This window comes from Mercenaria mercenaria, chromosome 4 (assembly GCF_021730395.1).
Source record: "Mercenaria mercenaria strain notata chromosome 4, MADL_Memer_1, whole genome shotgun sequence".
NCBI lineage: Eukaryota > Metazoa > Mollusca > Bivalvia > Venerida > Veneridae > Mercenaria > Mercenaria mercenaria.
In genome coordinates this window covers 16,397,339-16,423,007 of record NC_069364.1, presented here as the reverse complement: position 1 = coordinate 16,423,007, position 25,669 = coordinate 16,397,339, and the positions used below count along the sequence as shown (strand labels likewise).

The following is a 25,669-nucleotide window of genomic DNA, read 5'->3' as shown; positions in this document are numbered from 1 at the left end:
AACCAGTAACTGAAAAAGTTTATTAAAAACAGGAAAGTATATGCTTCTGTGGAAGTATTTGAAATGAACGACAGTTGTGACAGCAGCCTATGCTAATCTAGTTTCAGGAAGATATAATTTTGCTGTTACTTATACCATGATAGCATTAATTGATATGATGGCAATAAAATCTGATAAAAATACAAAGACACCTCCTTTTACAGACATATTAATCATATCATATACTATTTATGTAGGAATTCATTCAGCAGGGTGACAATGCATTCATCTGTTAATCAGAACATTACTTGTTGAACCAACCAGAGTCATAAAGCTTTTGGCGATATTATAAACTGGTTATTACTGAATAAGTATATAGTTATGATAAACTGCAAATTTGAATTAGAATTTTATTAGGGTCCAATTACAATAGCTTTAGAATATAAATCAAATATTCTGAAAGGAGATTATATTTTGTTCTCCTTTTTCAGATGCAAACTTTTCTTTTTTAATTGCAACACATTCTTCCAACAGCAGGTACCTGGACATTCACTGAACTGATATGACAAAATTTCCTCAACTTGTAACTTAAATGTAACATAATTTCTCTAAATTGTAACAGAGCTTCCAAACTAATGGACAAAAGCAGGTGTCCTTGTACGGCAAATGAAATTTTTAGATATATACAGTATTGTTAAATGTCCTTGGTGTCTTTATAAAACTTTCATGCCTCTTTCATGCCTATTAAAATGAGACAGACCAACTGTCTTCAAAGTTTTGTTATCTACGACATTAAATAATCTTAATTGGTATCAAGGACATAGAACATGATAAGAAAATTACAGATGTAAGTTAAGTGGTTGTTGAAATAACCAAGATATAGGCAAAAATGATACTTCCAAAAAAGGATATGCAACAATGAATGCATATCATAACAAGAGGGCCATTATGGCCCTATATCGCTCACCTGTTATCATTGCACTTGAGGACAAGAAGGTCCTCAGAAAAAATATCTAAGTCCAAAAGACAGGAACAACAATGGGAAGAAATTTAACCAAAAAGAAAAATTTTTTTTACAAGGTATAGATATGTTAAAATACACCTAAAAATTGGAGGTACCATCTATGTTGTACCACAGAAAACTGGTCTCTTGTTTTCCCTACGGCCAATAATAAAAAAGTTACTAAAAATAAGCTATTTATAGTAACGTAAAAAGGAAGTAATTAAAAAAAATATTGTAAGTGGACAAAAGAAGGATCTGCCAAATAAATCTGTTGACATAAATGAAATTTCAGATCAGTATCTTCAGTAGTTATGGAGATATAACAATTTTAATTTGAAATAAAGGGAGGTAATTTGACATAAAATCTGTCCATAGTTATCTACCCTCATTGTCTCAGTCCAACTAATAACAATAATGAAATTTCAAATAAGTCCTGTAAGTACTTACTGATATAAATCCATTTTGATTCCAATCAGGGGAGGTAATCAGATATAAAATAACTCTGGAACCTATGATTGGATCTGATTTGTCATGGAATCCAAGATTTATTGTTGTTGAAGATATTTTGGAAGTTTGTATCAAATAAAACCATAAATGAAGTCTCTTTATGGCTGCAAAAGCCAAAATAGCCAATTTTGGACCTTTAAGGGGCCATAACTCTGGAACCCATGATGGAATCTGGCCAGTTCAAGAAAGGAACCAAGATCTTGTGGTGATACAAGTTGTGTGCAAGTTTGGTTAAAATCAAATCATAAATGAAGCTGCTAATGTGCAGACAAGGTCAAAATAGCTAAGTCTGGCCCTTTCAGGGCCCATAACTCTGGAACCCATTAAGGGATCTGGCCGGTTCAAGAAGGAATCGAGATCTTATGGTGACACAAGTTTTGTGCAAGTCTGATTAAATTCAAATCATAAATGAAGCTGCTATTGTGCAGACAAGGTCAAAATAGCTAATTCTGGCCCTTTCAGGGGTCATCACTCTGGAACCCATAAAGGGATCTGGCCAGTTCAAGAAAGGAACCGAGATCTTATGGTGATACAAGTTGTGTGCAAGTTTGGTTAAAATAAAATCATAAATGAAGCTGCTATTGTGCAGACAAGGTCAAAATAGCTAAATCTGGCCCTTTCAGGGGCCATAACTCTGGAACCCATAATGGAATCTGGCCAGTTCAAGAAAGGAACCAAGATCTCATGGTGATACAAGTTGTGTGCCTGTTTGGTAAAAATCAAATCACAAATAAAGCTGCTATTGTGCAGACAAGGTAAAAATAGCTAATTTTGGCCCTTTCAGGGGCCATAACTCTGGGACCCATAGTGGGATCTGGCCAGTTTAAGAAAGGAACCGTGATCTTATGGTGATACAAGTTGTATGCAAGTTTGGTTAAAATAAAATCATAAATGAAACCACTATCGTGCAGACAAGAAATTGTTGACGGACGGACGCACGGACTGACGACGGACAAAGGGTGATCACAAAAGCTCACCTTGTCACTATGTAACAGGTGAGCTAAAAATTAAATGAAGCTGACACTGTATCATTCAAATATAATCCAATTCCAGCTGCATAAAATATGTAAAAATATGCAAAAATGACACAACAATTCTTGACAAAAAAAAAGTGGAAAGGAAAAATTGAACAAAAGATAAGTGATTGACAAAATATGCTCCAAAAGAAAGTTCTGTGCAACTATTTATTAAAATTTATGTCTGAGATTCAGTTGAATGTGTAATGATGTGTCCCATTTTTATGAGCTAACTCTCTGACAAAATTACAACAAAGTTATTCTATCACCTTGGTGAATGGTTTACAGCATTCTGTTGGAACTGTTACAACTATAGCAACAATGACAGACACTTTCTGCAAGTTGAGCAGGTGAATAAAATGTCTACAGCAATATCAGAAATTGTAGGTATGAACACTTAACTGCTGTCATGACTGCACATCCCTTTAAAACAAGGTTTTGGTTTCCATGCCTCCTCCCTAGATCGAATACACCACGTCAAGGTTTCATAAGAATGAGCTAGTTGAACTATTTCTAGTTGAACTATTTCTGAAACCACTGACGTAATAATGAAATTTATGGTAATTTTCAAGTAACATGGTCACCAGGAGACTTGTCAAAACAGCATATAAATTAATATAACTATATCATCTACATACTTTTATACAGAAAAGGTTATAAACGTAATGATGATAAACAATTTGCATATAAATGAGACTTCACTTTGTTGAACTTTGATTACGCGGGGAAAATATTCGTGGCTTCCTTGTGGTTTACATCCCTCCCTCTGTGTAACATGAACAAAACCTAATCCCCATCACTTCCTACTAACTTCATCTCACTGCACGTCCTCAATGCTGTTGATAGCTTCTTTCCCTCAAATCTCACCCAGTGGACAAACATGAACACAAATTATGAACACTGAATTTGGAACAATGTATAGAATGAAAAGAGAAAAGAGTCTGTAATATAAATGTTTAATGTGTTTTAAGTGACTATACATATACTTTATTATAAGTTCAACAAACATGTATAAAATGTAATACACTTTGTGAATGTTCTTTAAACACTAAAAATATTTTGATATAAAGTTCAAGATTCAACATTTTAAAAAATAATAAGGAACACATACATCCATCCTTAACTTACCCATTTTTTAAAAACAATCTACCTACATGTTGACAGTCCAGTGTCAAAGCGCTGAATGTCTTTTTACAAAAAAAAAAAATCAACTGCACTTTATTTAAACAATGAAAATTTACATTTCCCTTATATCATTCCCCACAGACAAACCTGATCAAAAATCATGAATATTTAATTCATAAATGAAACAATGAACACACAAAAGAATTTTAGATATGATTGTAATGACTGTTTGAAGGAAACTGGTTGTAGACGGAACCTGAAGATCAGGATTTTAAGTATTTAAAAGGGAAAAACGATGTACATGTGTTCCAAATGATTAATTTAAAAATGAATCAAACAAAATATACAATTTATAAGAGTGTGTTTTTGCTTTAAAATATTTTGTTTCCTATGTAAAGCAAAAATGCACAAACTGTTTTTTGAGCAAGATATTTTCGTCAGCATATAAACAGTCAAAACCAAAGAAAGTACCGACTACAGAGATACTGTTAACTATGGTAAATCCTGTAGATGATCCTTGATTGCATAAAGTTTTTCAACAGAACAGTAAAATTCCATGTTTAAAATACACATGTTTACATGCAGTCAGGAATCAGATGCTGAGGAATCTTTGGCCCATTAGGGTCCTCTTATCCACAACCAGCGGCTCATCTATCATAGTCTTGTGATAATAGTACGACTGAAAAAAAAATATACTAATGATAACATATTTTGTCCCATATGAATAAAATGAAATATATTCTACTAGTGAAACTGAATACATATGAGTTCATTTACTTAGAATTAAAAATATTATTGCTCTGAATCTAGAAAGAAGAAAATACTTCGTGTGTAGTCATTACTATTTACCTTTAAAATATCAAAACTTTGATAAAATCTTTTGTGAAAATCTAATTTTTATACAGAGCTATTGCATGTATCAAACTAGAAATACATTCTGCATGCCCATAGGCAGAATGTCGAGCCCGCCAGCACCTTTGGCCTCTAAGTGTGACCTTGACCTTAGACCTAGGGACCTTGTTCTTGCGCCTGACACTCCATTTCATAATGGTGAACATTCATGTCAAGTTACATCAAAATCCTACCCTGCATGAAGAAGAAATGCTCTGGACAAACTTGAATTTGACCTTTGACCTCTGACTGTGACCTTGGACTTTGAGATAGAAACATGGGGTTTGAGCATGACACTCCTTCTCATAGTGATAAACATTCATGCCAAAAATAAACAAAATTGGTCCATGCATGTCAAAGTTATGGTCCAGAAAAACTTCCATTTGACATTTGACTTCCAACTGTGACCTTGACCTTGACCTATGAGATAGGAACATGGGGTTTGTGCAAGACACTCCTTCTCACTGAGGTAAACATTCATGCCAATATAAACAAGATTAGTCCATGCATATCAAAGTTATGGTCCGGACAAAATCGGACGCACACACACTTGGACCCACGTACACACATACGCAGACCCACCAAAAGTGATGACAATATCGAGCTCATCGCAAGCGGGTTTGACAAAAATGAACTCGACAGAAACTAGAATCAAGGCTCAGCGAAGTATTACCATTATTTGAAAGCAGATAAATCCTAATATCATAGCTAGGGTAATATCATAGCTAGGGTAATATCATAGCCAGGGTAATATCATAGCTAGGGTAATATCATAGGTAAGTTAATATCACAGCTACAAGACCAGGCTAATATTATTGCAAAACTAGGCTAATATAGCTACAAAACCAGGCTATTACCATGGCTACAAAATTGGGTTATTATTGCTACAAAACTAGACTATTATTATGGCTACAAAACCATGCTATTATAATGGCTGCAAAACTGGTCTATATCTCAGCTACAAAACCAGGCTATAATGACTGCAAGGCTGGCTGTTGGCATGCTGGCAAAGCTCCTTTTATATCATGGCTACAGAAGTGGTATATGCTGAAATATTACCAAAGCTTCAAAACTTGGCTTATATCATGGTTGCAAAAGCTTGCTAAATAGCTACGAAAGCCCACTTTTTAAACAAAGCCAAAATTACTGAAATATGAAAAATAATACTCATCTTCCATTGATGAATGATCTTGTAGCGCTACACTATTTGGCTGGGACTTACGCAGATCTGTTGTCAATGAAACCAGAGATGGAGGAACAGCCATCCCGGAAGCGCTCGAATGAATCATAGGCAAAATATGACTCTGGCATATAAACCAGGATGTGGAGTTGTTGATATCTCAAGAAGGACCTGTTTAGTGTTACCCTTGTTAATGACTGCTTGGTTGTGAAAAGTAGAAGGGTAACTGAAGAAAGTCTTGAAGTAGCAGTAAATGAAAGCCCTTTACTAGATGACCAGATACATTCGGCTTCGATTTGTGTTTTTGGAGAGCTCAACACTGGCCTCACACGGCTGGATTTTATCATCTGAATCTTTGGCTAAAGGGTAAGAAGTGCATGACATTCACGGCTTTCTTGCCTGCCTCAGGTGTTGGCATTGGGAGTAAGTTTTTGCTGATGATTTACCTTGTCCAAAGCTTTAGAAATGACATCCCAGTTACAAGTTACTCTGTGGTTATAAGAAGCCCAAAAGAGCTGGATTCAATAAATCAGTTATTACACTATTAAGGAATACTGAACTTTTCTCTGTACTGTCCATAGCCGTTTTCTTTTTCTTCTCTACTACTTTCCTGATTTTCCCAAGAACTCGTCTTTCAAATCTTTTATCGTCTTGCCTTTGTTATGCGCTGTGAAAGCTGTCTTGATATTTCAGCAAATTGAGTATGTATAGGCAAACTGTTATCGATTAGTAATGACCATCGTTAATGACGGATTACAATTTTCTTCAGAAATGTTTACAGTCACGTGTCCAAACACGGAATGCCTTGATCACTCTTTCAAGAATTTAATCAAGGTGCTTGTTAGAACTTGAAAATAGTGTCTTGATGTGATCCAAGGTAGATAATTTTCTTCTTTCAGTTTGTTTTTTTTTTAAAGAAGGAAATTACTTATCATCAGCAAGTCTTTTTTATAGAAAATTAACAAGTGCTCATTAGAGCTAGATAATTTTCTTCTAACGCATTTTTTTAAAGGAAAGAAATTAAATATCATATCGTTTGCAAGATTTTTTTTTATAGGAAATTAACAAATAAAAGTGATCAATATGTTTTGCTCTAAGTCATACATAAAATCATTGCAACTCTTAAATGTGATCAGAATTTTGCATACATACCAACTATTTAAATTAGTCATTGTTGTCTACAAAGCTTTAATCTTTGCTAATGTCTTTTTAACAAAATGGTCAATGGCAGTGATTAAAATTATTCTTTTAAAGTCAATATTTAGCTATCACTTGATCTGGTGTGGGATATATAAAAACATATCTGATCGGGTCTTTAAAAAATGTACCAAATTTGAGTAGCTGCAAAAGTCCTGTAAGACAATTAGCACAAAGACCACTTTGTAACTTGATATTGCTATTGATATATGACAGGTTTGCTATAATCCATCTAAAACCTCCGTAAACCTGTCCGGACAAGCTCCTTGGGCATTTAAATTTGACAGTTTGGTCATATTTGTGTAAACACACTTGAATCTCTTTCATAAACCTTCCAAAATAAATATCAACGTTTATGACAGGTTATGTGTTCCTTATAGATCAACATTTTTTATGGCTTTAAGATAACTTTTGATAAAATGACAAAAGCTCAACCTCTGTTCTAAATATATTACTTTTGCCCACATTTTTTTTTACCTGATACTGTTTTTATTAAGCAATTAAAGGCCATGGTGCATTACTGAACTACAGGCCGGAAAGCAATTAAGCATATTCGGTACATTATAGCAATTTCTTTTTTAATTTAACGATATTCCTTGATTACACCATAAAACCCTTCTAATGCAAAAATATGATGTATTATGATTAACAACTGATACAGGTATTACCAGATTGTCATTTCTATATACTGTGAAATCATTTCATTTTTTAGGCATGAATTTTTGTGGTTTTGGCAAAAATGGTAATTAGGTGGGGATATGAATTCATGTATTTCCGGTTTTGAAGATTAAATTAATTTTCCTCTGATATGCACAACCACAAAACCCAAGATAATCCATAAATATGAATGATTTCACAGTTATGACTTGGCTAATATTAAAACATTTTTTTCTAATACAGGATGATAGGATCAGATTGAACAGAAATTCCTTACTATCTCAAACGTGATCGTCATCTTAGTGCAAAAAATGATATAAACAAAGCAGAACTCCTTTTGTGCGGAGGTAAATTATGTAGGAGTCAGGTCTCATTTTGGTAGAAAAACCATCAATTTCATTATTAAATATCGGGGCTCAGGATAATTTGTTTTTGCACGCATGGCTACACAATCTGATAGAGAAATGTTTTTAAAATATTTTTCTACAAATACAAAATATCTTTAATGATTTCAACCACAGGATTGACATCATTACTGGTACTAGTGGGATAAAGAGCACACTACTTTATTTCATGCCACAAAACACCTGAATAATGAAATATTCAGGTAACGTTTTATTTTTATCCCAAAACTGTGGGAAAAAAAGACATTTTTATTCCCTTACAAATGTTAGACTGTTGTACTTTTTCTAAACATTGTAAGTATTTGAGGTTACAACATTAATCCAAGTTGTCCGGCCTTTTTTAAAGGATAGGTTTTATACACTTTAAATAAACAAAGAAGCTGCCCTGCAGCAAGCACATAACTGAAACTCAACCATGCCCTCATAATCACTATCTTCAAATGTATTTTTCATGTATTCTCACAACTTTATAGTCCTTAAGACTTTATATAGTTATTTTATATAGTTTATACTAATTTAGTTTAGCTACCTTGTTATATATCCCTCATAGGAGTTTAGTATCTACTAATTTCTATACAGGGTGCTCAGGTGACAATGTGCACTGAATCTGGAGCTAATAATCATGATGACAATTATGTTGATGATGATGATGATGACGATTATGATGTTGAAGACGATGATGATGATGATGAAGGCAATGATGATAAATAGAAGACTATAATTATAACGACTTAAGTATACAAACCTTGGTATAGGCGGTCTGTTGTGTTCCTTATTATTTCCTCTAAGAGTGGCCCCATATACTTGTTCAATTCTAAGTAAATCCGGAGCACTAGCATATAGCGACATAGTTCTCTGACTTGGCTCCGGTAGTGGCGGGGGAGCCATACTAGGTGCTGGAGTTTGCGAAGATACAGTGCTTTGTCCATCTTCATAGTCAATTGGCACAGCACTTAGTGACAACATTGGCCGTCTATACACATTGTCCATAGCTGGACTTAAAATATGACCATTTTTGTACTGAAAATTTTTCGGTAATGTTTTAGTTTTTAATTTTTTCTCCATTTTTAATCTTTTCTTTTCTTCTTTAGCACGTTTCTTTTCTTCCTTTTCTCGTCTTTTTCGTTCTTCTTTCTCTTGCTTTTTTAACAATTTCATGAGTTTTTTATCACCCTTTGAATCCACCAGGGTGGGCATGCTTGAAAATTTTAATTTTGACTGCATCAGTGTCCCTTGTTTACGACCCACAGTATAAAACTCATGTTCAGTATTCACAGGTCCTCCGGTGTGAAAATCATTCACAAAGACTTTTTCCTTTCCCGGAGTTCTAATCACAATCCCAGACTGCGGAATGCCGTTCACAGCAAAACTCTTCCCACTTGTAGACTGCACAGACGTTTGAGACATTCTTCTAGTCCTTTCCTCCATATTTAATTTATCCACGTTAAAATCACTTAAACTTTTATATAATTTATGACCACTTTGTATCTGATGTCCTGTTTCAATAGTTTTAATACACTCTAAATCAGAAATATCTTCCCATTTGGTATGATCATAATTTTGGGAGTTAACACCTGTAATTTGATTTTCATGTGTGTCACTCCTTGCGAAATCCCAATTTTGTACTGACACATTATTTGCTTCAATATTGTTATCATGGAATGTAGGGTTTACTTTACACACATCAGTAAATTCCAGCTCTGAAATAGATCGACTGCTACCTATCGAGTTGGTATTAATACTGTCAACACTGTATCCACTGTTTACACTATTAGATCGGTATATTGTACGTACAACCCCATTTGGACATATTGCAACTTTGGCACTGCTCCAGTTTTCACTTATTATACTAACACCGTCCCAGTCTTTGTCTCGAGGAACTCTGTGAACTAATCCAGGTATCTGATCATTTTCCGACCATTTTTTAATCACATAATCCGTATCCTGTAATCTCCGGCGATTATTTTCTGCAGGGGCAGATTGGCTCCTTTTTTGATATCTCCTCTTTCTGCTACCACCACTTCCAAACGATTCATCACTGTTTACACTTCCATGTGGCGTGGAAGACCGCGGTGAATTCTGTGCGCTGTAATACCCCCGTTGTTCGGAGCGTCTTGGTACACGTGGGGTGCTGGTTGCGTCAGGTTTATCAGACCTTGATAACCTTACCGGACCATTAACAATAGTGTGTTGACCAGTTAATGCAATATTATTGTGTAACACTCGATCAGGACTATTGCCTGTTACATACGCTTCAATAGTCACATCCGAAGGTGCCCGGGGCTGTTCAATGACATAAACACTAGCTCGACTGTCATTTAAGGAAGTACCTGGGGGTATTGCTACAGCTTTGATAGGTATGTTTCTCCTTGGCGACTCATCAACAGTATTTTGACTAGATTTAGGTCTTAACCCATTTGGTAGAGCAATAAATTTATTTAGTGGGAAGCTTTTCTGAGGCAGAGGACCAGGCTGTCGTCTGCTCTTTCCATCTAACGGTTCAATTGGTATTTTAACTGACTTCTTGAAACTGTCTTTTGTACGCTTTTTTATAGCTCTCTGACTCATTTTAATAACTGTTGACAAAAGTCAGTGTACACAACTATATCTGTCGCAAATATTTGAACTTCCCAAAGCCACAAACATGGGATTAAATTTTCAGTCACTTTACGCAAATTTATCAATATTCGCTATACCTGTAAATACACGACTACACTGTAAAATTGTGTGGACAAAAGGCTTGTGTTCAACAATGCAAAACATAATTGATAGCCGATGATACATTGTAACGTTAAACCTACCGACATAAAAATATCTCCCCTAAAAATCCATTCACCATTTAGCCGTAATCCTATACAAATGTCCCATGAATTAGTTTGCAAAATTGCAAAAATTACGCTTTTTGCCATATGTTTTGGCTAAAAAAAAACAAACTTGATCACATGTCTTGCTGCAAAGTTAACACCATTTGACACGTTTTTCTACACTTTCTATAGTCAATCAAATTTCATTAAGCCATAAAACCTTTTATCCTAATTCTTAATCCATATTTAAAAAAAAAGAAAGTTATTAAAATACCAGCACCCGATTTTGACCAACCATAATGAAGCAACATATTTCAAACCAACAATGGCATTAAAGTGTAAATGATTAGGAAGGCTTCTTGAGTGAATTCGCTATTTTCGATCAATACCTGTACTGAGCTTGTACAAGCTGCTTAGGAAATTGTCATCGAGGAAACATTCGCTTCAGAAGCTGTGACAGGTAGGCTAAATATAAACATATTGATCAGGAATCACTATGAAATAAATCTAAACACAAAGGCACGTCCCAGAAGAGAGTGAGTAATTTTTCCTTTTAGCAACGGAAAATAATGTTTTATTAGCGCCGCAGGTCTGTATTTAATTAGGAAAGAACAAGGCAGAAGTTTTTTATCACCTGTGATTTCAGGATACAGGAAATTATGAAGTTAAGGTGTAATATGGCAGGAAAAAAAATATTACCTTGAAAATATATGTTTTTAGTCATTCTAGAATAAAACTGTCGTTACTGTCACTTTCAAGGGGTGTTAAGAGATCGAGTGCTGTTAACATAACTTTTAATGCACCAATACGTGCATGTAAAAATATAAAGACCCTGTAGAGCATATTGTAAAATCATTTAATTTCATGGGCATGAAATTTCCTGGTTTGCCCTAAACGGCTATTTCATGTGGATATATATTTACGGATTTCAATACAGCTGAAGATAAGATTAATGAGAATTTTAACCTTACATTGAAATTTAATTTTGTGGACCACCAAATCCACAAAATTTGTCCCCCAAAAATATTAATGATTTCAGTAACTGTAGAATCCTTCTGATTATGTTGGTTCCCTCCCCTTAACGGGCTTGGACACCTATTGATTCCTCATAATTCTGCAGAAATATTAACATGAAAAAACATGCTTTATCCCTATGTTAAATTATGGTAAGTCAGGATCAAAAGTCTGTATTGTACTTTGTCAATTACTTGCACTTGTCATAATCATGTATTATATAATACTTTATACAATAGAGGTTTAAAGTTACACAAACTTATTTAATACAACACTTATAACAAAAGGGTAAACATTATGATTACATACAGCAGTATCAATATCTTTTGTAATCTGTAAATAGGAAAACTACCCTGAAGCTATAAATTATTTAAATAACAGAATGTAGAAAAACAGTCAATTTATGTTACAATACATTTTAACAATTTACTTCTAATTGAAAGAAACTGTTTGTTTTTTTACTTTCAAATAAATCTTTATAGCACTGTTTTGCTATTCAATGCAAAATTCTTAAAATTAACTGATACATATTTTATCAAATATGGAGAATTTAGCTCTACAAAGCTCTATGTCCTTTGACACATTTTACAAAAACTGCTTAAATTTTGATATTAGATAAGTAAAACTCATAATTACAGAAATGCTTCCAAATGCGAGTAAAAATTACACAACTATCTTAAACTTTGGGGAAAAAAGTGGCAGCATCACACAATTATTGCCCCTAGTTAAGACTAGCATTGGTTTGTTTGATAAATTAGTTTGAAGCAGATTTTCTAGTGGATATTGTCATTATTTTTTTACATTTAATACAGTATAATACCAGGAATGTGACTTGAAGTTCTCAAGGGCGAATGACTTTCGATCATACTGTCACAAAGAATATTTGTTGCCTCACCGGAGGATCAAGCTCATTGTCTCTAGATTCAAAGTCTACTGGTCTACTACGTAGTCTGAAGCTGCTATATTTATCCTTTACCCTGCTAAATTTCTAAAAATGGACTTGTCCATCATTCAATTTGGGCAGTACCATTTATTATTTGAAGGGGTGTTCACTGAAAATTTACTGACTGAAAAGCGAACAGTGCAGACCATGATCAACCTGCACATCTGTGCAGGCTGATCTTGGTCTGCAGTAGATGCAAAGGCAGAATCACTTGCCGCCAGCAGGCTAAATTACACAATAACAGATTCAATCATTTTGCTAAATAGCAATAACATAATATTATCATACGAATGTAAAAAAGCATTTTGTTTGATGCATTATCTAAAATGACAAATTAATCATTAATACGATCAATTTTTTGTCTCGTCTACAAAGCAAAACATGCAACTTCATAGATTCAAATCAATTAAAGTAAGAGCTCATCTCCTCTCTTCTTAATTAACATTGTAAAAAATTAATTAACTATCGTTTAATTTCGTTATAAATAAAATAGATACTTTATAAACATAAAGACAATCTGATTTAGTAAACTACAAGTGAGAACACTTGATTGATCTAGTAGCTGGAATGCATTATAAACTCGGAATAATTTCGCTCAATGAAATATTTTGTTTCATAAAGCTATTTAATAGTATTTAAATGAGTTTTTCAGTCATAAAATGACAATAACAAAATGACAATAACAATGGGGAATAAAGAACTTCTAATAAAGCACGACAATCTGCACTAAATGTTCACGGCAAATTATATCGATATTGTCAAATTGGCAGTTCATCCCAACACTGTATGACTAACTTAACAACACAGTATTTTTGTTTATCGTGATTATCAAACCAATATAAGCGGTAACATCTGTTAATTGAATATTACGTCTTCAAAAGATCAACACAAATATTACGTCTTCAACGACTCATTATTTACGATTTAAATCAATACCAGTAAATGTCATACGTTTTATGACTAATTATCTTTGAGTAACATGGGCGGACTATCTTGGAAATATTTCAAAACTACAATTTGTCATATTTTCATGTCTATATTAAGTTTATGTAATATTCTGAATTTTAGTTGTCTTTTTTTTTTTAATTAATCAGCCTAGTATATATGATAAAAGAACTGACCATATCCAGTTTTTTTATACTGATGTGCCTATATTCAAGGGAGATGACTGTGACAATTCAGCTATGCAATGAATTTATTCATGTCACAATTATTTCCCTTGCTTACTGCATTGTTACACAAACTTGTCAAAATTTTATTATTTTTCAATAATTTAATTATTTTGGAGAATAAAAGTATCAACCTTCTAACCCAAAGACAGTGCCTATCAGACCTATAAAACTTCAAATTTTAAATAGAACAAACCTTTGTTTTCTTTACGATATTTAAATAAATTCTGGTTCATGTCCAAAATTATAAATTAACAATTTAAAGTAAAGTGTTGTTATGCAAGAACTTAAGAATTCATCGGTTTATAATCATCGCATAGCAAAACCAAATTTGAAACACATTAATTTTACTCGAGCTGAAATCTAAATCTCTTTAGGGTTTATTGCATTCAGGCATTTAAATTATTTTATAACAGGAATTGATTCAAAACAAAATTTAAAGTTCAATTATATGAAAACTTAAAGATAACAAAGATAAGAGTATTGATTATATTTATAATTTAATATACATGTAGTAACAAGAGCACCGCCTTGTGGGTGCTGACGCTCATCTGATTTTTTTTTGTGTAATAGAAATATTGTCCCACCCGTGATTTTCTAAGTCTAAAAAGGGCCATCATTCTTGCAAAAAGCAGGACTGAGTTATGTTTCTTGATGTACAGTGTCCACTTATGATGGTGAAAAACTGTTGCAAGTTTTAAAGCAATAGCTTTGATAGTTTATGAGAAAAAATGACTTAAACATAATACTCAACCAAGAAAATGATTTTCTAAGTCCAAAAGGGGCAATAATTATTGCAAAAAGCAGGATGGAGTTATGTTGCTTGCTGTACAGGGTCAGCTTATGATGGTGAACAAGTGTTGCAAGTTTCAAAGCAATAGCTTTGATAGTTTAAGAGGAAAAGTTGACCTAAACATAAAACTTAACCAAGAAATCTGATATTTTCTAAGTCCAAAAGGGGCCATAAATCTTGCAAAAAGCAGGATGGAGTTATGTTTCTTGCTGTACAGGGTCAACTTATGATGGTGAACAAGTGTTGCAAGTTTTAAAGCAATAGCTTTGATAGTTTAGGATAAAAGCTGACCTAAACATAAAACTTAGCCAAGAAATCTGATATTTTCTAAGTCCAAAAGGGGCCATAAATCTTGCAAAAGCAAGATGGAGTTATGTTTCTTGCTATACAGGGTCAGCTTATGATGGTGAACAAGTATTCCAAGTTTCAAAGCAATAGCTTTGATAGTTTAGGAGAAAAGCTGACCTAAACATAAAACTTAACCAGGCAACGCCGACGCAGACGCCGACGCCGACAACCGCTCAAGTGATGACAATAACTCATCATTTTTTTTTCAAAAAATCAGATGAGCTAAAAAGGAGATCATAGTTTTATATTAATTCTGATACCACTTTTAATTAAATCTCAATGATCAACTATTTTCATTTCAAATTGGTTATTGGTTTACAGCTGAACCTGCTATTGCGGCCACCTGTATGAAGCAGTCAGTTGGCTAACTTCCCAAATAGATACTTTCTGTTCTAACTTCAACTTGTCTTAAGCACCCATCTACCTTATGCAGCCTGATTATGTCCCTCCATTAACTGGGTGCTTAATAAGGGTTTGACAGTATCTCCTGCAGCAGGATTAGTCAGATTATCTTTTTTCTATAGGTGACTTACATATAATATTACCATTAATTTTCTCTACAAGTAATGCTCGCTGATTTAACTGACTGCTGCATACTGCCATCATAATCTACTTGCCATTTACAATTTTTCCACAATCCACATGGAATTTTGTATCCGGAATACAGATTGAAATTTATCTCTAATATCAACATAATTTGCACTTCAGAACATAAGTATTTAAATATTTTCCCATTTCGGAAAAGGTTTTCATTGTATTATTTATTTGCAACTTTTTGTTTTTATTTTAGATATAACCTGTCATTCATATTTCAAGTGCTATCTTTTGATTTTGCATGAGAAAGATTTTACAGATTAGGTGCTGGGCCTAAAAATGAAATAAACACGAGGACCATGATGACCCTGGAACGCACACTAGAGTTCTACAGCTCAAAAATTTATCATGGCGGCCAACGTTAACATTGTACTTACGATTTTAAGAGCAGGTCATGCAAAGAATAATGATTATCATTTACAAGAGCTCCACCAAGTGGGGCAATATACGTCCAATGGGTTATATCAGTGGAGGACGGATGCAAAATTTAAAGGAAAAGCAAAATTTTAAGATTTTTGAGGGCTGGGATGTGTGTGGGGAGGGGGAGCAGGGTGTGTGAGTGGTGGTGGTGACAGGATAATAATGGGCAAGAAATTAAATAATCTTTTTTTTTTTTGGGGGGGGGGGGGGGGGGGGGGGGGGGGTTGTAATGTAGATTAATGCAGTTTGCACTTTGGTCTGTATTCCAAGTTCCAAGTCAATACCTTTGATATTTTATAATTATAAGTTAAGCTCTGGACACAAAATATGATGAGCAGATTTAACCTTGCTGTGACCTTGCCCTTTGACCTATAAACCTGATTCATGCACTCTGCACATAGTCTCATTACAACCTACCAAAGTTAAAAGTCAATACCTAGAATGGTTAATAAATTCTGCTCTGGACACTAAATATGACGGATAGATTTGACCTTTGAAATCAGTTTGTGACCTTGACCTTAAGTCTACAGACCAGGTTTATGTTCTTTGCACATTGTCTCATCGATACCTACCTACATGCAAAGTTTGAATGGTTAATAAGTGATGCTCCGGACATGAAATATGACGAACAGATTTGACTTTTGAGCTTAATTTGTGACCTTGACCTTAAACCTACAGGACAGATTCATGTTCTACCTACATGCCAAGTTTAAAGTCAATACCTTGCATTGTTATTATGTTAAGCTCAGGACACAAAATAAAATTATGATAGTCAGTTTTGACCTTTTAGCTCAATTTGTGACCTTGCCCTTCGACCCAAAGAGTCAGTTCAAGCACTCTGCATGTCATCTCATCACCATCTACCTATATGCCAAGTTCAAAGTCAATACCTTTATTATAACTTTATGCTCAGGACAGCAAATTATAACGGATGGGCAGACAGACGCATGTGCCATTACATAATATGTCCCATTTTTCTAAAGCTGGCAAATTATTCTTAGTAAAGTTGATCATTTGAGCAAATTTGAAAATGGCCCATCATTAAGCCTCTGACTTCCTTTGATGAAATTATCCAAGGGGTTCATGAGAAGAAAATCTTAAAAAGCCTTTCTTAGTAAATTACTAGTCTGATGGGCAGCAAAACCATTTGAATCTGATATGAGGATGCTTCTGACCATGTTTAGTGAACATCTATTGAATAGTTCATGAGAAAGACTTATATATAAAGAATTTTCTATTTTTAGGTCTGGCTCCCCAATAAGAGCTCTAAAGCAAACCATCTGAACAAATAAAGAAATGGCCGCAAGTGCAGTAAAAAAATTGAGAAAGGGCTATACATTGCAAAGGTGTTTTTTGACAAAAATGAAAAACATCAATGAAGCAGAGCATAAAAAAATGTTTTTCTTCTATTTTCAGCTTTGGCAGATCCTAACCTCCTAACCATAGACAACAATTTGAACAAAAATTCCAGCTAACTTGAGAGAGATCCTTATCCAGATGTTACTGACTACATCTGATGTCATTCTGTATAGTAGTTTCAATGAAGGACATGTTTAAGGAACAAGAGCACCGCAATGCGGAGCAAATGTACGCAAAAAGGTATGACCTTTGATCCGTAAGTGTGACCTTGACCTTAAAGTGAGCCATCCGAAACATGTGCTCTGCATGTCGTCTCGATGTGGTGGTCATTTGTGCCAAGTTTCTTTAAAATCCTTCAAGAAGTTCAAGAGTTACAGAGCAGATAAGAAACAAAGTCATATGACCTTTGACCCCTAAATGTGACCTTGACCTTGAAGCGAGCCATCTAAAACATGCGCTCTGCACGTCATCTTGATGTGGTGAACATTTGTGTCAAGTTTCTTCAAAATCCTTCAAGGGATTCAAGTTACAGAGCGAACACAAAATTGCTTACGGACTGACGGACAGACACTGGTGTCATAACATAATACGTCCCTTAGGGCATATAAAATTGTTGATGACAAAACACAAGTATGGGAACAGGGTGATCACCTGAGCAGCAAGCCTTTTTAAAAAAAAATGTAAGAGTAAAGAACCTTTGCAAATCTGACTGCCTCTAAAACCTCGCTTTCTGACACTGTATGACACTTTGCATTCTGACTTCAAATTTCACAAGTGCAATAAAGAAATAAGTAAGAGCAACAAATATATTCACTGAAAATGTTGTTACACAAGCCTTTTATCCTTCACAATTAAACAATCTCCTCTTGGTTTTATCCACAATATCCATGTCTTGAAAAACAAGATTTACATCCAGAATCACAACAAACTGACCAATGTCACAATCAGAATCACTCCAACAGCTTTTTCCTACAGCAACATTTGTGTCAATTTACTGATTGGAAATTTCAATATGACACAATTAACTGATCATCAATAATTCAAGATATTGAATCAATTAAATCCCTGGAATTCAATGTATAATTCTATAGTATACAATTATTGACAGTTTTCCTGTTTCAACCAGTATGGAGCATGTTTATTTCGTTAAGAAAACTGTCCCTTGTAAGATTATCGCTTATCACACCTAGGAATGATATCGCACTGTAGTGATAATTGATATTTCAGGTAAAACCCAGCAGATGGCACTGGTCACATGACTTTTTACAATGCTGTAATAGCACCATGTGACAATCTATTTATAGTAATGCACTTTATTACATCTCAATAGGGCTCGCATCTTTCATCATGATAGTAATAAATAAATTACATTGAATAATTAAGTACAATAAAATTTCATAGAGATGTCTCCTAAAATCTATAATCTACTTGTACACACTTTTTAAATTACAAATAAAACATTGTCCCCAGACAGTAAAAGAACTACCTGATACAGAAAAACAAACAGAAGATATGGGAACACAAACATGACTCATCTTTAACAAGGAAATAAACTGGAAGACATTAAAGTAAAGGAGTGCTTAAAGATAGTCTACAAGATACAAGAACAAACCAGGAACACAACAATATGACAGTAAAATATAGGGAAAAAGCCAAGAACCAGACTAGCAAGTGAAATCAGTGAATGATTAAGGAACAAAACAATGTTGTCGATCTGTGGAAGAAGTGAGGCAGCACAAAGAAAATGAAAAGAAAACAATGTACAAATGGAACAAAGTAGTGAATGAAGTAGATGATAGATAGAATGCTAAATGTTAAAAGGAAAACACAGACACCATGTCAGCCATTCAGACAGGGGACTGAAATTTGTAAAGATGTAAAATTACTATAAAGACAGCTCAGAGAGAGTTTAGAAAACAGGCAAAAGGAAGGAAAATAAGAATTCTGAAAAGAATTTAAAGCCAGTTTATTTGACCTGGATAGAAAGTATACAGCAGATCAGAAATTGACAAGAGCAGTAAGACAAAAGCAAGCAGACTTCATGAACATACAGAATGCAGAAACTATTAAAGCTCAGGCAGAAAACAAGTACACTTACAAACAAATGCTTCACAATTTAGCAAACCACAAAATGCTTTAGATTTGAAAAAAAAAATGTCATCCTATGTTATATTCCATCTGTACACCTTTAGATTAAAAAAAAATCAAATCCTGTTTTTGTAATGTCATCACATGTTATATTCCATATGTACACAATAAATAACCCAAATGTTTGATTGTTTAATCATTATTCAGTAAAAATCTTACAACTACAACGCATTCTTCATCACAATGACCATTCCAATTATCCAATCCACAATTAGAATATTTTCAATTGTCTGTAGGGTCAAATTTCTGATTGTCTACAGGTCATACAGTTTTCAATCCCTGGGATGTTTATCTAAGATACATAAGATATTGTCAAAGATATATTATTACAGAATGAATCAAAATTGTTATGATTTTAATAATTGGTGCTATCAAATTACTGCCACCATATTTATCCTCTAGTCTTCTGTTGTTTATTTAACCACCTATATTGATATATCTTCAAACTTTGTCCCACAGCAGATAGTTCAACTAAGACATGTTCCATACTTTCTTTATCTAAATCAGTTGCATTTTTTTCTTTCTGTTTTAAGTATCTAATACTACACAAACACTGATAAGCTTAAAAATCCATTGGTCCGTTTAATTTTCAAACTGCGACTGCCGCAATAAAAGTGTAATATGGTAAAAATAAAATACATTTTTAGCTCGACTATTCGAAGAATAGTCTAGCTATTCTACTCACCCTGGCGTCGGCGTCGGCGTCGGCGTCACACCTTGGTTAAGTTTTTGCATGCAAGTACATACAGCTATCATTTAAAGGCATATAGCTTTGAAACTTATTTATTCTTTTTCTAGGTCAATTACCAACCTCACTGGGTCAAGTTCCATAACTCTAACATGTATTTTGAGCAAATTATGCCCCCTTTTGGACTTAGAAAATTCTGGTTAAAGTTTTACATGCAAGTTACTATCTCCAAAACTAATGCAGATATTGAATTGAAACTTCACATGTGTCTTCGGGGTTATAAAACTAGTTGATAGCACCAAGTCCCATAACTCTGACCTTCATTTTGGCCAAATTATGCCCCCTTTTGGACTTAGAAAATTCTGGTTAAAGTTTTGCGTGCAAGTACATACAGCTATTACTAAAAGGCATATAGATTTGAAACTTATTTTTTCTTTTTCTAGATCAATTACCTACCTCACTGGGTCAAGTCCCATAACTCTGGCATGTATTTTGGCCAAATTATGCCCCCTTTTGGACTTAGAAAATTCTGGTTAAAGTTTTGCGTGCAAGTACATACAGCTATTACTAAAAGGCATATAGATTTGAAACTTATTTTTTCTTTTTCTAGATCAATTACCTACCTCACTGGGTCAAGTCCCATAACTCTGGCATGTATTTTGGCCAAATTATGCCCCCTTTTGGACTTAGAAAATTCTGGTTAAAGTTTTGCGTGCAAGTACATACAGCTATTACTAAAAGGCATATAGATTTGGAACTTATTTATTCTTTTTCTAGATCAATTACCTACCTCACTGGGTCAAGTTCCATAACTCTTAACATGTATTTTGAGCAAATTATGCCCCCTTTTGGACTTAGAAAATTCTGGTTAAAGTTTTACATGCAAGTTACTATCCCCAAAACTAATGCAGATATTGAATTGAAACTTAACATGTTTCTTCGGGGTTATAAAACTAGTTGATAGCATCAAGTCCCATAACTCTGATATGTCCCCTTTTGAACTTAAAACTCTTTTGATATTTAACATTTTGGGTAATAATTTCCAGCTTCTGTGACAATATTTCGAATAGTCGAGCTTGGCTGTCTTATGGACAGCTCTTGTTATTTTATTAATAGATCTAGTCGGTTTTATGTGCTGTAATTAATGACATATTTTAGTTTATTATCTCCTGTGAAGTGTGAATATGATTGTAGATTTTAATTGTTTCAGTGGGTCAATATTGTATTTTAATACTTGTAGTTTAAAACTACCGGTATATTATATTTCGCTGTTTTAAAGAAAGTAATATAAGAGTTATTATTCATTCAAGCAAAGCATTGTTGAAGACTGCTAAAGAGTTCTCTTTATATTCATATGCATCAGTAAATTTTGCCGTAAATTATTCATATTTCAAATAACTTATAAGCAAGGATTCTTTCAAAGGAAAAAAGAAAAATCAATATAAAGTTAAGGGTTAAAAGTCCACAATCAATAATTCGGTCAGTTATGTCTAATATTATTTATCTATTAATGCGTTTTCGACAGTTTTTAAAAATGCATTCATATGAAAATTAACTGAAAATTTGTATGGCTATCTTACTCTAAAATCTTATAACTTTATGACTGCAGAACTGCCAAAAAATATATGGGGAGTCTCTCCCACCTGTATACATATATAATACTCCACACAATCAATTTTGTAACTTAAGCAAAATATTTAGAAAATCTAGATATTTTTCTAAAGTTTGTCATTAGAAAGAGTGAGCATTGGACACCCTGATTGAGCGTACCCAAAGCAAGAACTTAATATTTGGTCTGTAAATATTGTTACAAATACAAGATACTGTTAATACACAAGTCCAGAATACTAAACATTATTAAAGAAATGTGTCCTATTAGTGCCAGATTTTTTTTCTGAAGAAAATCAGCAAATTATTCACATCTACAAAGAAAATATCAAGCACATCACATATTTGACCCATTTTTCCTATTGGTCTGAAGAAATTGGGTCAAACATTTAAGAACTGGTACAAAAGGCCTAATATCAGTTTCCTCTGGACTGGTATCAGAGACATACCTTTATATATATATAAATAAAATACTTGACAAAACAATGAAACATATCATGTTAACGAAAAAAAATACCAGAGTCCTGGCGCATCTAACAACCTATTTACCCATTCTACTATCACATAAAATAGGCTTGACTAAACATTTTACTGCTTATTTTATTGACAGAAAAGTAGCAGTAGCTGAGAGGGTCATCATCTGACACAGTTGTAAGTTCTGACTGGAATAGGATTCAAATTATCTTCTGAATCAGTAACTTATCTAAAATAGGCTTTTCCATTTTTCTTCTTAAAAGGTATGAAAACGTTTATCCTCCAAATAGTTTACGATTCCAGCATTAATTCAAAACAAAAACAGAACATGACGCTACTTGAAAATCACTGTGTCTTCCAGTAAACAGTGCCTTGGAGCTTTAAATCCTCTTTTTACAAAACACAATAAAATTTACATATTATATCCAACGCATCAGTATAACACTTAGTTTCACACAGAAAATATGCCAGTAAGTTACAATTATATGTAACCAAGATCGTTTCAGAGATACATACAGAAGTATAGAAATTTCTCACGATGTTACTTTAACTCCTTAATTTATTGCTCAAATGATGCATTTCATCGTTGGGTATTTAGCTGTGTAACTAGTTACTTCAGTGGGTAGTGGCTTATTAGTTGTAAATTGTACCTTAATAGGCTTTTAAACTCTTACAACATTTCATTTTTTTTTTATTTTCAACCCCTAATAATTGCATTGAAAGTGGGGAAACCTGTATTGTCATCTTTCAAAATATAATTAAAACATAATGTATATCGTAAATTACATTATCACCAGTATCTAAGGGTTCATTCACGTCATATTACACTTGAGAAAATCTTTTCTAAACCAAATAAACAGTTAATGTGCTTTATATTTTTGGATAAACTTTATTTATATCAAAACTGAATCAAGGCCGTCAACCAAATAACTTCATCAAATACAGAAATTACACAGTGTAAAAAAAAAACCTGGAGTCAGGGGACTCCCAGCTATTTATACCTGCAGACTGAAAGGAAAACTGCAAGAGCCAGCGGATGCCTCAGTTATTTTATATCCAATGGCCAAAAGGAAAACTGACTGACCTAGGGAACTCCCAGCTATTTATACCTGCCATTGGAAGGAAAACTGCCAGTGCCAGTGGATGCCATGGCTGTTTATATGCAATGGCAAAAAGGAAGAATGACCGACCCAGGGGACTCTCAGCTATTTATACCTGCCAAGGAAAACTGCAAGAGCCAGGGGATGCCACAGCTATCTATATCCAATAGCCAAGGAAAACTGCTCCCCAGCTATTCATATTGCAGACCAAAAGGAAAACTCACTGACCATGGGTGTTCCCAGCTATTTATACATTCAGACTGAAAGGAAAACTGCCAGAGCCAGGGGATGCCTCAGCTATTTATATCCAATGGCCAAAAGAAAAACTGAGCCAGGGGTTTATACTGCAGATCAAAAGAAAAACTGCTACCACAAGAGATTTCCCATCTATTTTTATTTCTAAATACCAAAAGGAACCCTTACAGAAGAAAAAGGCCTGCTGTGTACTCTTGCTGTGTACATACTGCGTATATGATGCGTACATGATGTGTACTGAAATCAAGGGCTTTAAATAGAACGCAGGATATACACCACACCGATAGTATGTTTGTAGTACACTTTTGACATGCAAATGAGCTCTGCTGCGTACTACTTGCTGCGTACATGCTGTGGACTACATAGTACACAGGATGTACGCTGGAGGAATTTAGTATGCGGGAAATAGTACGCAGCATGTACGCGGCACATACACTTTTCATATGCAAATGAGCCTGCGGTGTACTACCCCTGCGGCATACATGCTGTGTACTCCTGCGGTGTACATGCAGAGTACTCCTGCGGCGTACATGCTGTGTACTCCTGGCCCGAGTCCTGCGGTGTACATGCTGTGTACTCCTGCGGCGTACATGATGTGTACTTCTGGCCCGAGTCCTGCAGCGTACATGCTGTGTACTCCTGCTGCATACATGCTGTGTACTCTTGTGGCAAAACTGCTGTGATAATGTAAATTCCTTACCCCACCAACTTTCGTATGCAAATGCTGATCATTTGGACAGAAAAAAACAGAAAAAAGTTAAGTGACATGCATTAATAAGTATTTACCCATACCAAAATAATGTAGATTGATGTTATCAAATAAATTAGTATGCTTTTCTTCATCCACTTTTCAATGAAATAAATCAATTTTTGTAGCTTGTAATTTGGTAAACATTTGAAGAAAATGGCGTAACTGCATCAAGGGGAAACAACTTTAATGCAACTAAATATAAGTGTTATGATTTATTATAGATGATGTGTGCGTAGCATGTGTTTATTTTGATTAAAATCCATCTGAGAACAATCTATGACTGGAATTATATAAGCATTTATACACTTTTACTTCTGTAAAAAGTAGCGCACCAAAAAATTTTGGATTGATTTTTTCCAATGTGGGGCGAGCGCAATTAGCCAAAAATGTTCTGAAAATATATGAGCAGCAAATCCGATGAACATCTTTTTAATTTGGTGAGGCCATAATGAGTTAACATAATGAGCATTAAAGCCTTTATAAAACATGATAGAATGCTGTTTTGCTTACGAGTATTCAAATAACAGTGAGAGCTATTAATTCTTCTCATTTGGGCGCTGTTGAGGCATTATCTTGGTAATTATTTCATGTATTACAAAATGTAATGCAACGAAATTCAAATAAGGCTTTTCAATTATCCAAGTTAGAAAGCTCCAGGATTAATTCAAAATGAAAAAGAATATATTTTTACACTGCATGCAAGGTGCAGCTCAGAAATCACGAAGATGTAAGCTTCACATATGAACATTGCAAATAGTTTGGCAAATTTTCATTGTTCAGAATACCAGTAATCTGAACTATTCTATGCTATTAAGATAAAAGTTACTCGGAAATCAAGTTCTTGCTTCAAAAAAAAAATGTACAAATTCTTCCTGCATGAAGTGTACTTCAGACTTTTACCTAAAAAAATTCAAAGTATAAACACCAAAAGAAAATGAACAAGTCCCTCCCGCGTATATGAAGTTTACTTCAGACTTTATAAAAAAAAAACTTAAAAATAAATGCCAAAAGAAATTGTACAAGTCTTTCCCGCGTATATGAAGTGTACTGCACAAATTTCAAAGTATCTGCGGTGTACATGCAGTGTACTATTTTCTTGTACAAGTCCCTCCTGCGTACATGCAGTGTACTCCTTAAATTTTCAGAGTCTGTGCTGCGTACCTGAAGTGTACTAGTGACCTCCTGCGTACATGCTGTGTACTCGTCGAAATAGTATGCGGCATGTACGCCGCATGCGGTGTA

The 25,669-nt window shown here is 34.2% G+C and overlaps 1 protein-coding gene across 8 annotated transcripts in view; it reads right to left on the bottom strand.

Moving 5' to 3' along the window:
* LOC123551077 (protein shank-like) overlaps positions 1-25,669 on the bottom strand; it is a 106,055-nt gene that overhangs the window by 24,924 nt on the left and 55,462 nt on the right. Inside the window, exon 1 of one of the 8 annotated variants that reach the window (XM_053540566.1) lies at positions 8,705-11,069. The exons of the other annotated variants lie outside the window; for them this stretch is intronic. Within the exon in view, the coding sequence (XP_053396541.1) occupies positions 8,705-10,527 (1,823 nt within the window). The 5' untranslated portion in view covers positions 10,528-11,069. Of the gene's footprint in view, positions 1-8,704; positions 11,070-25,669 lie in introns of those variants that run through there. 8 annotated transcript variants of the gene reach the window in all.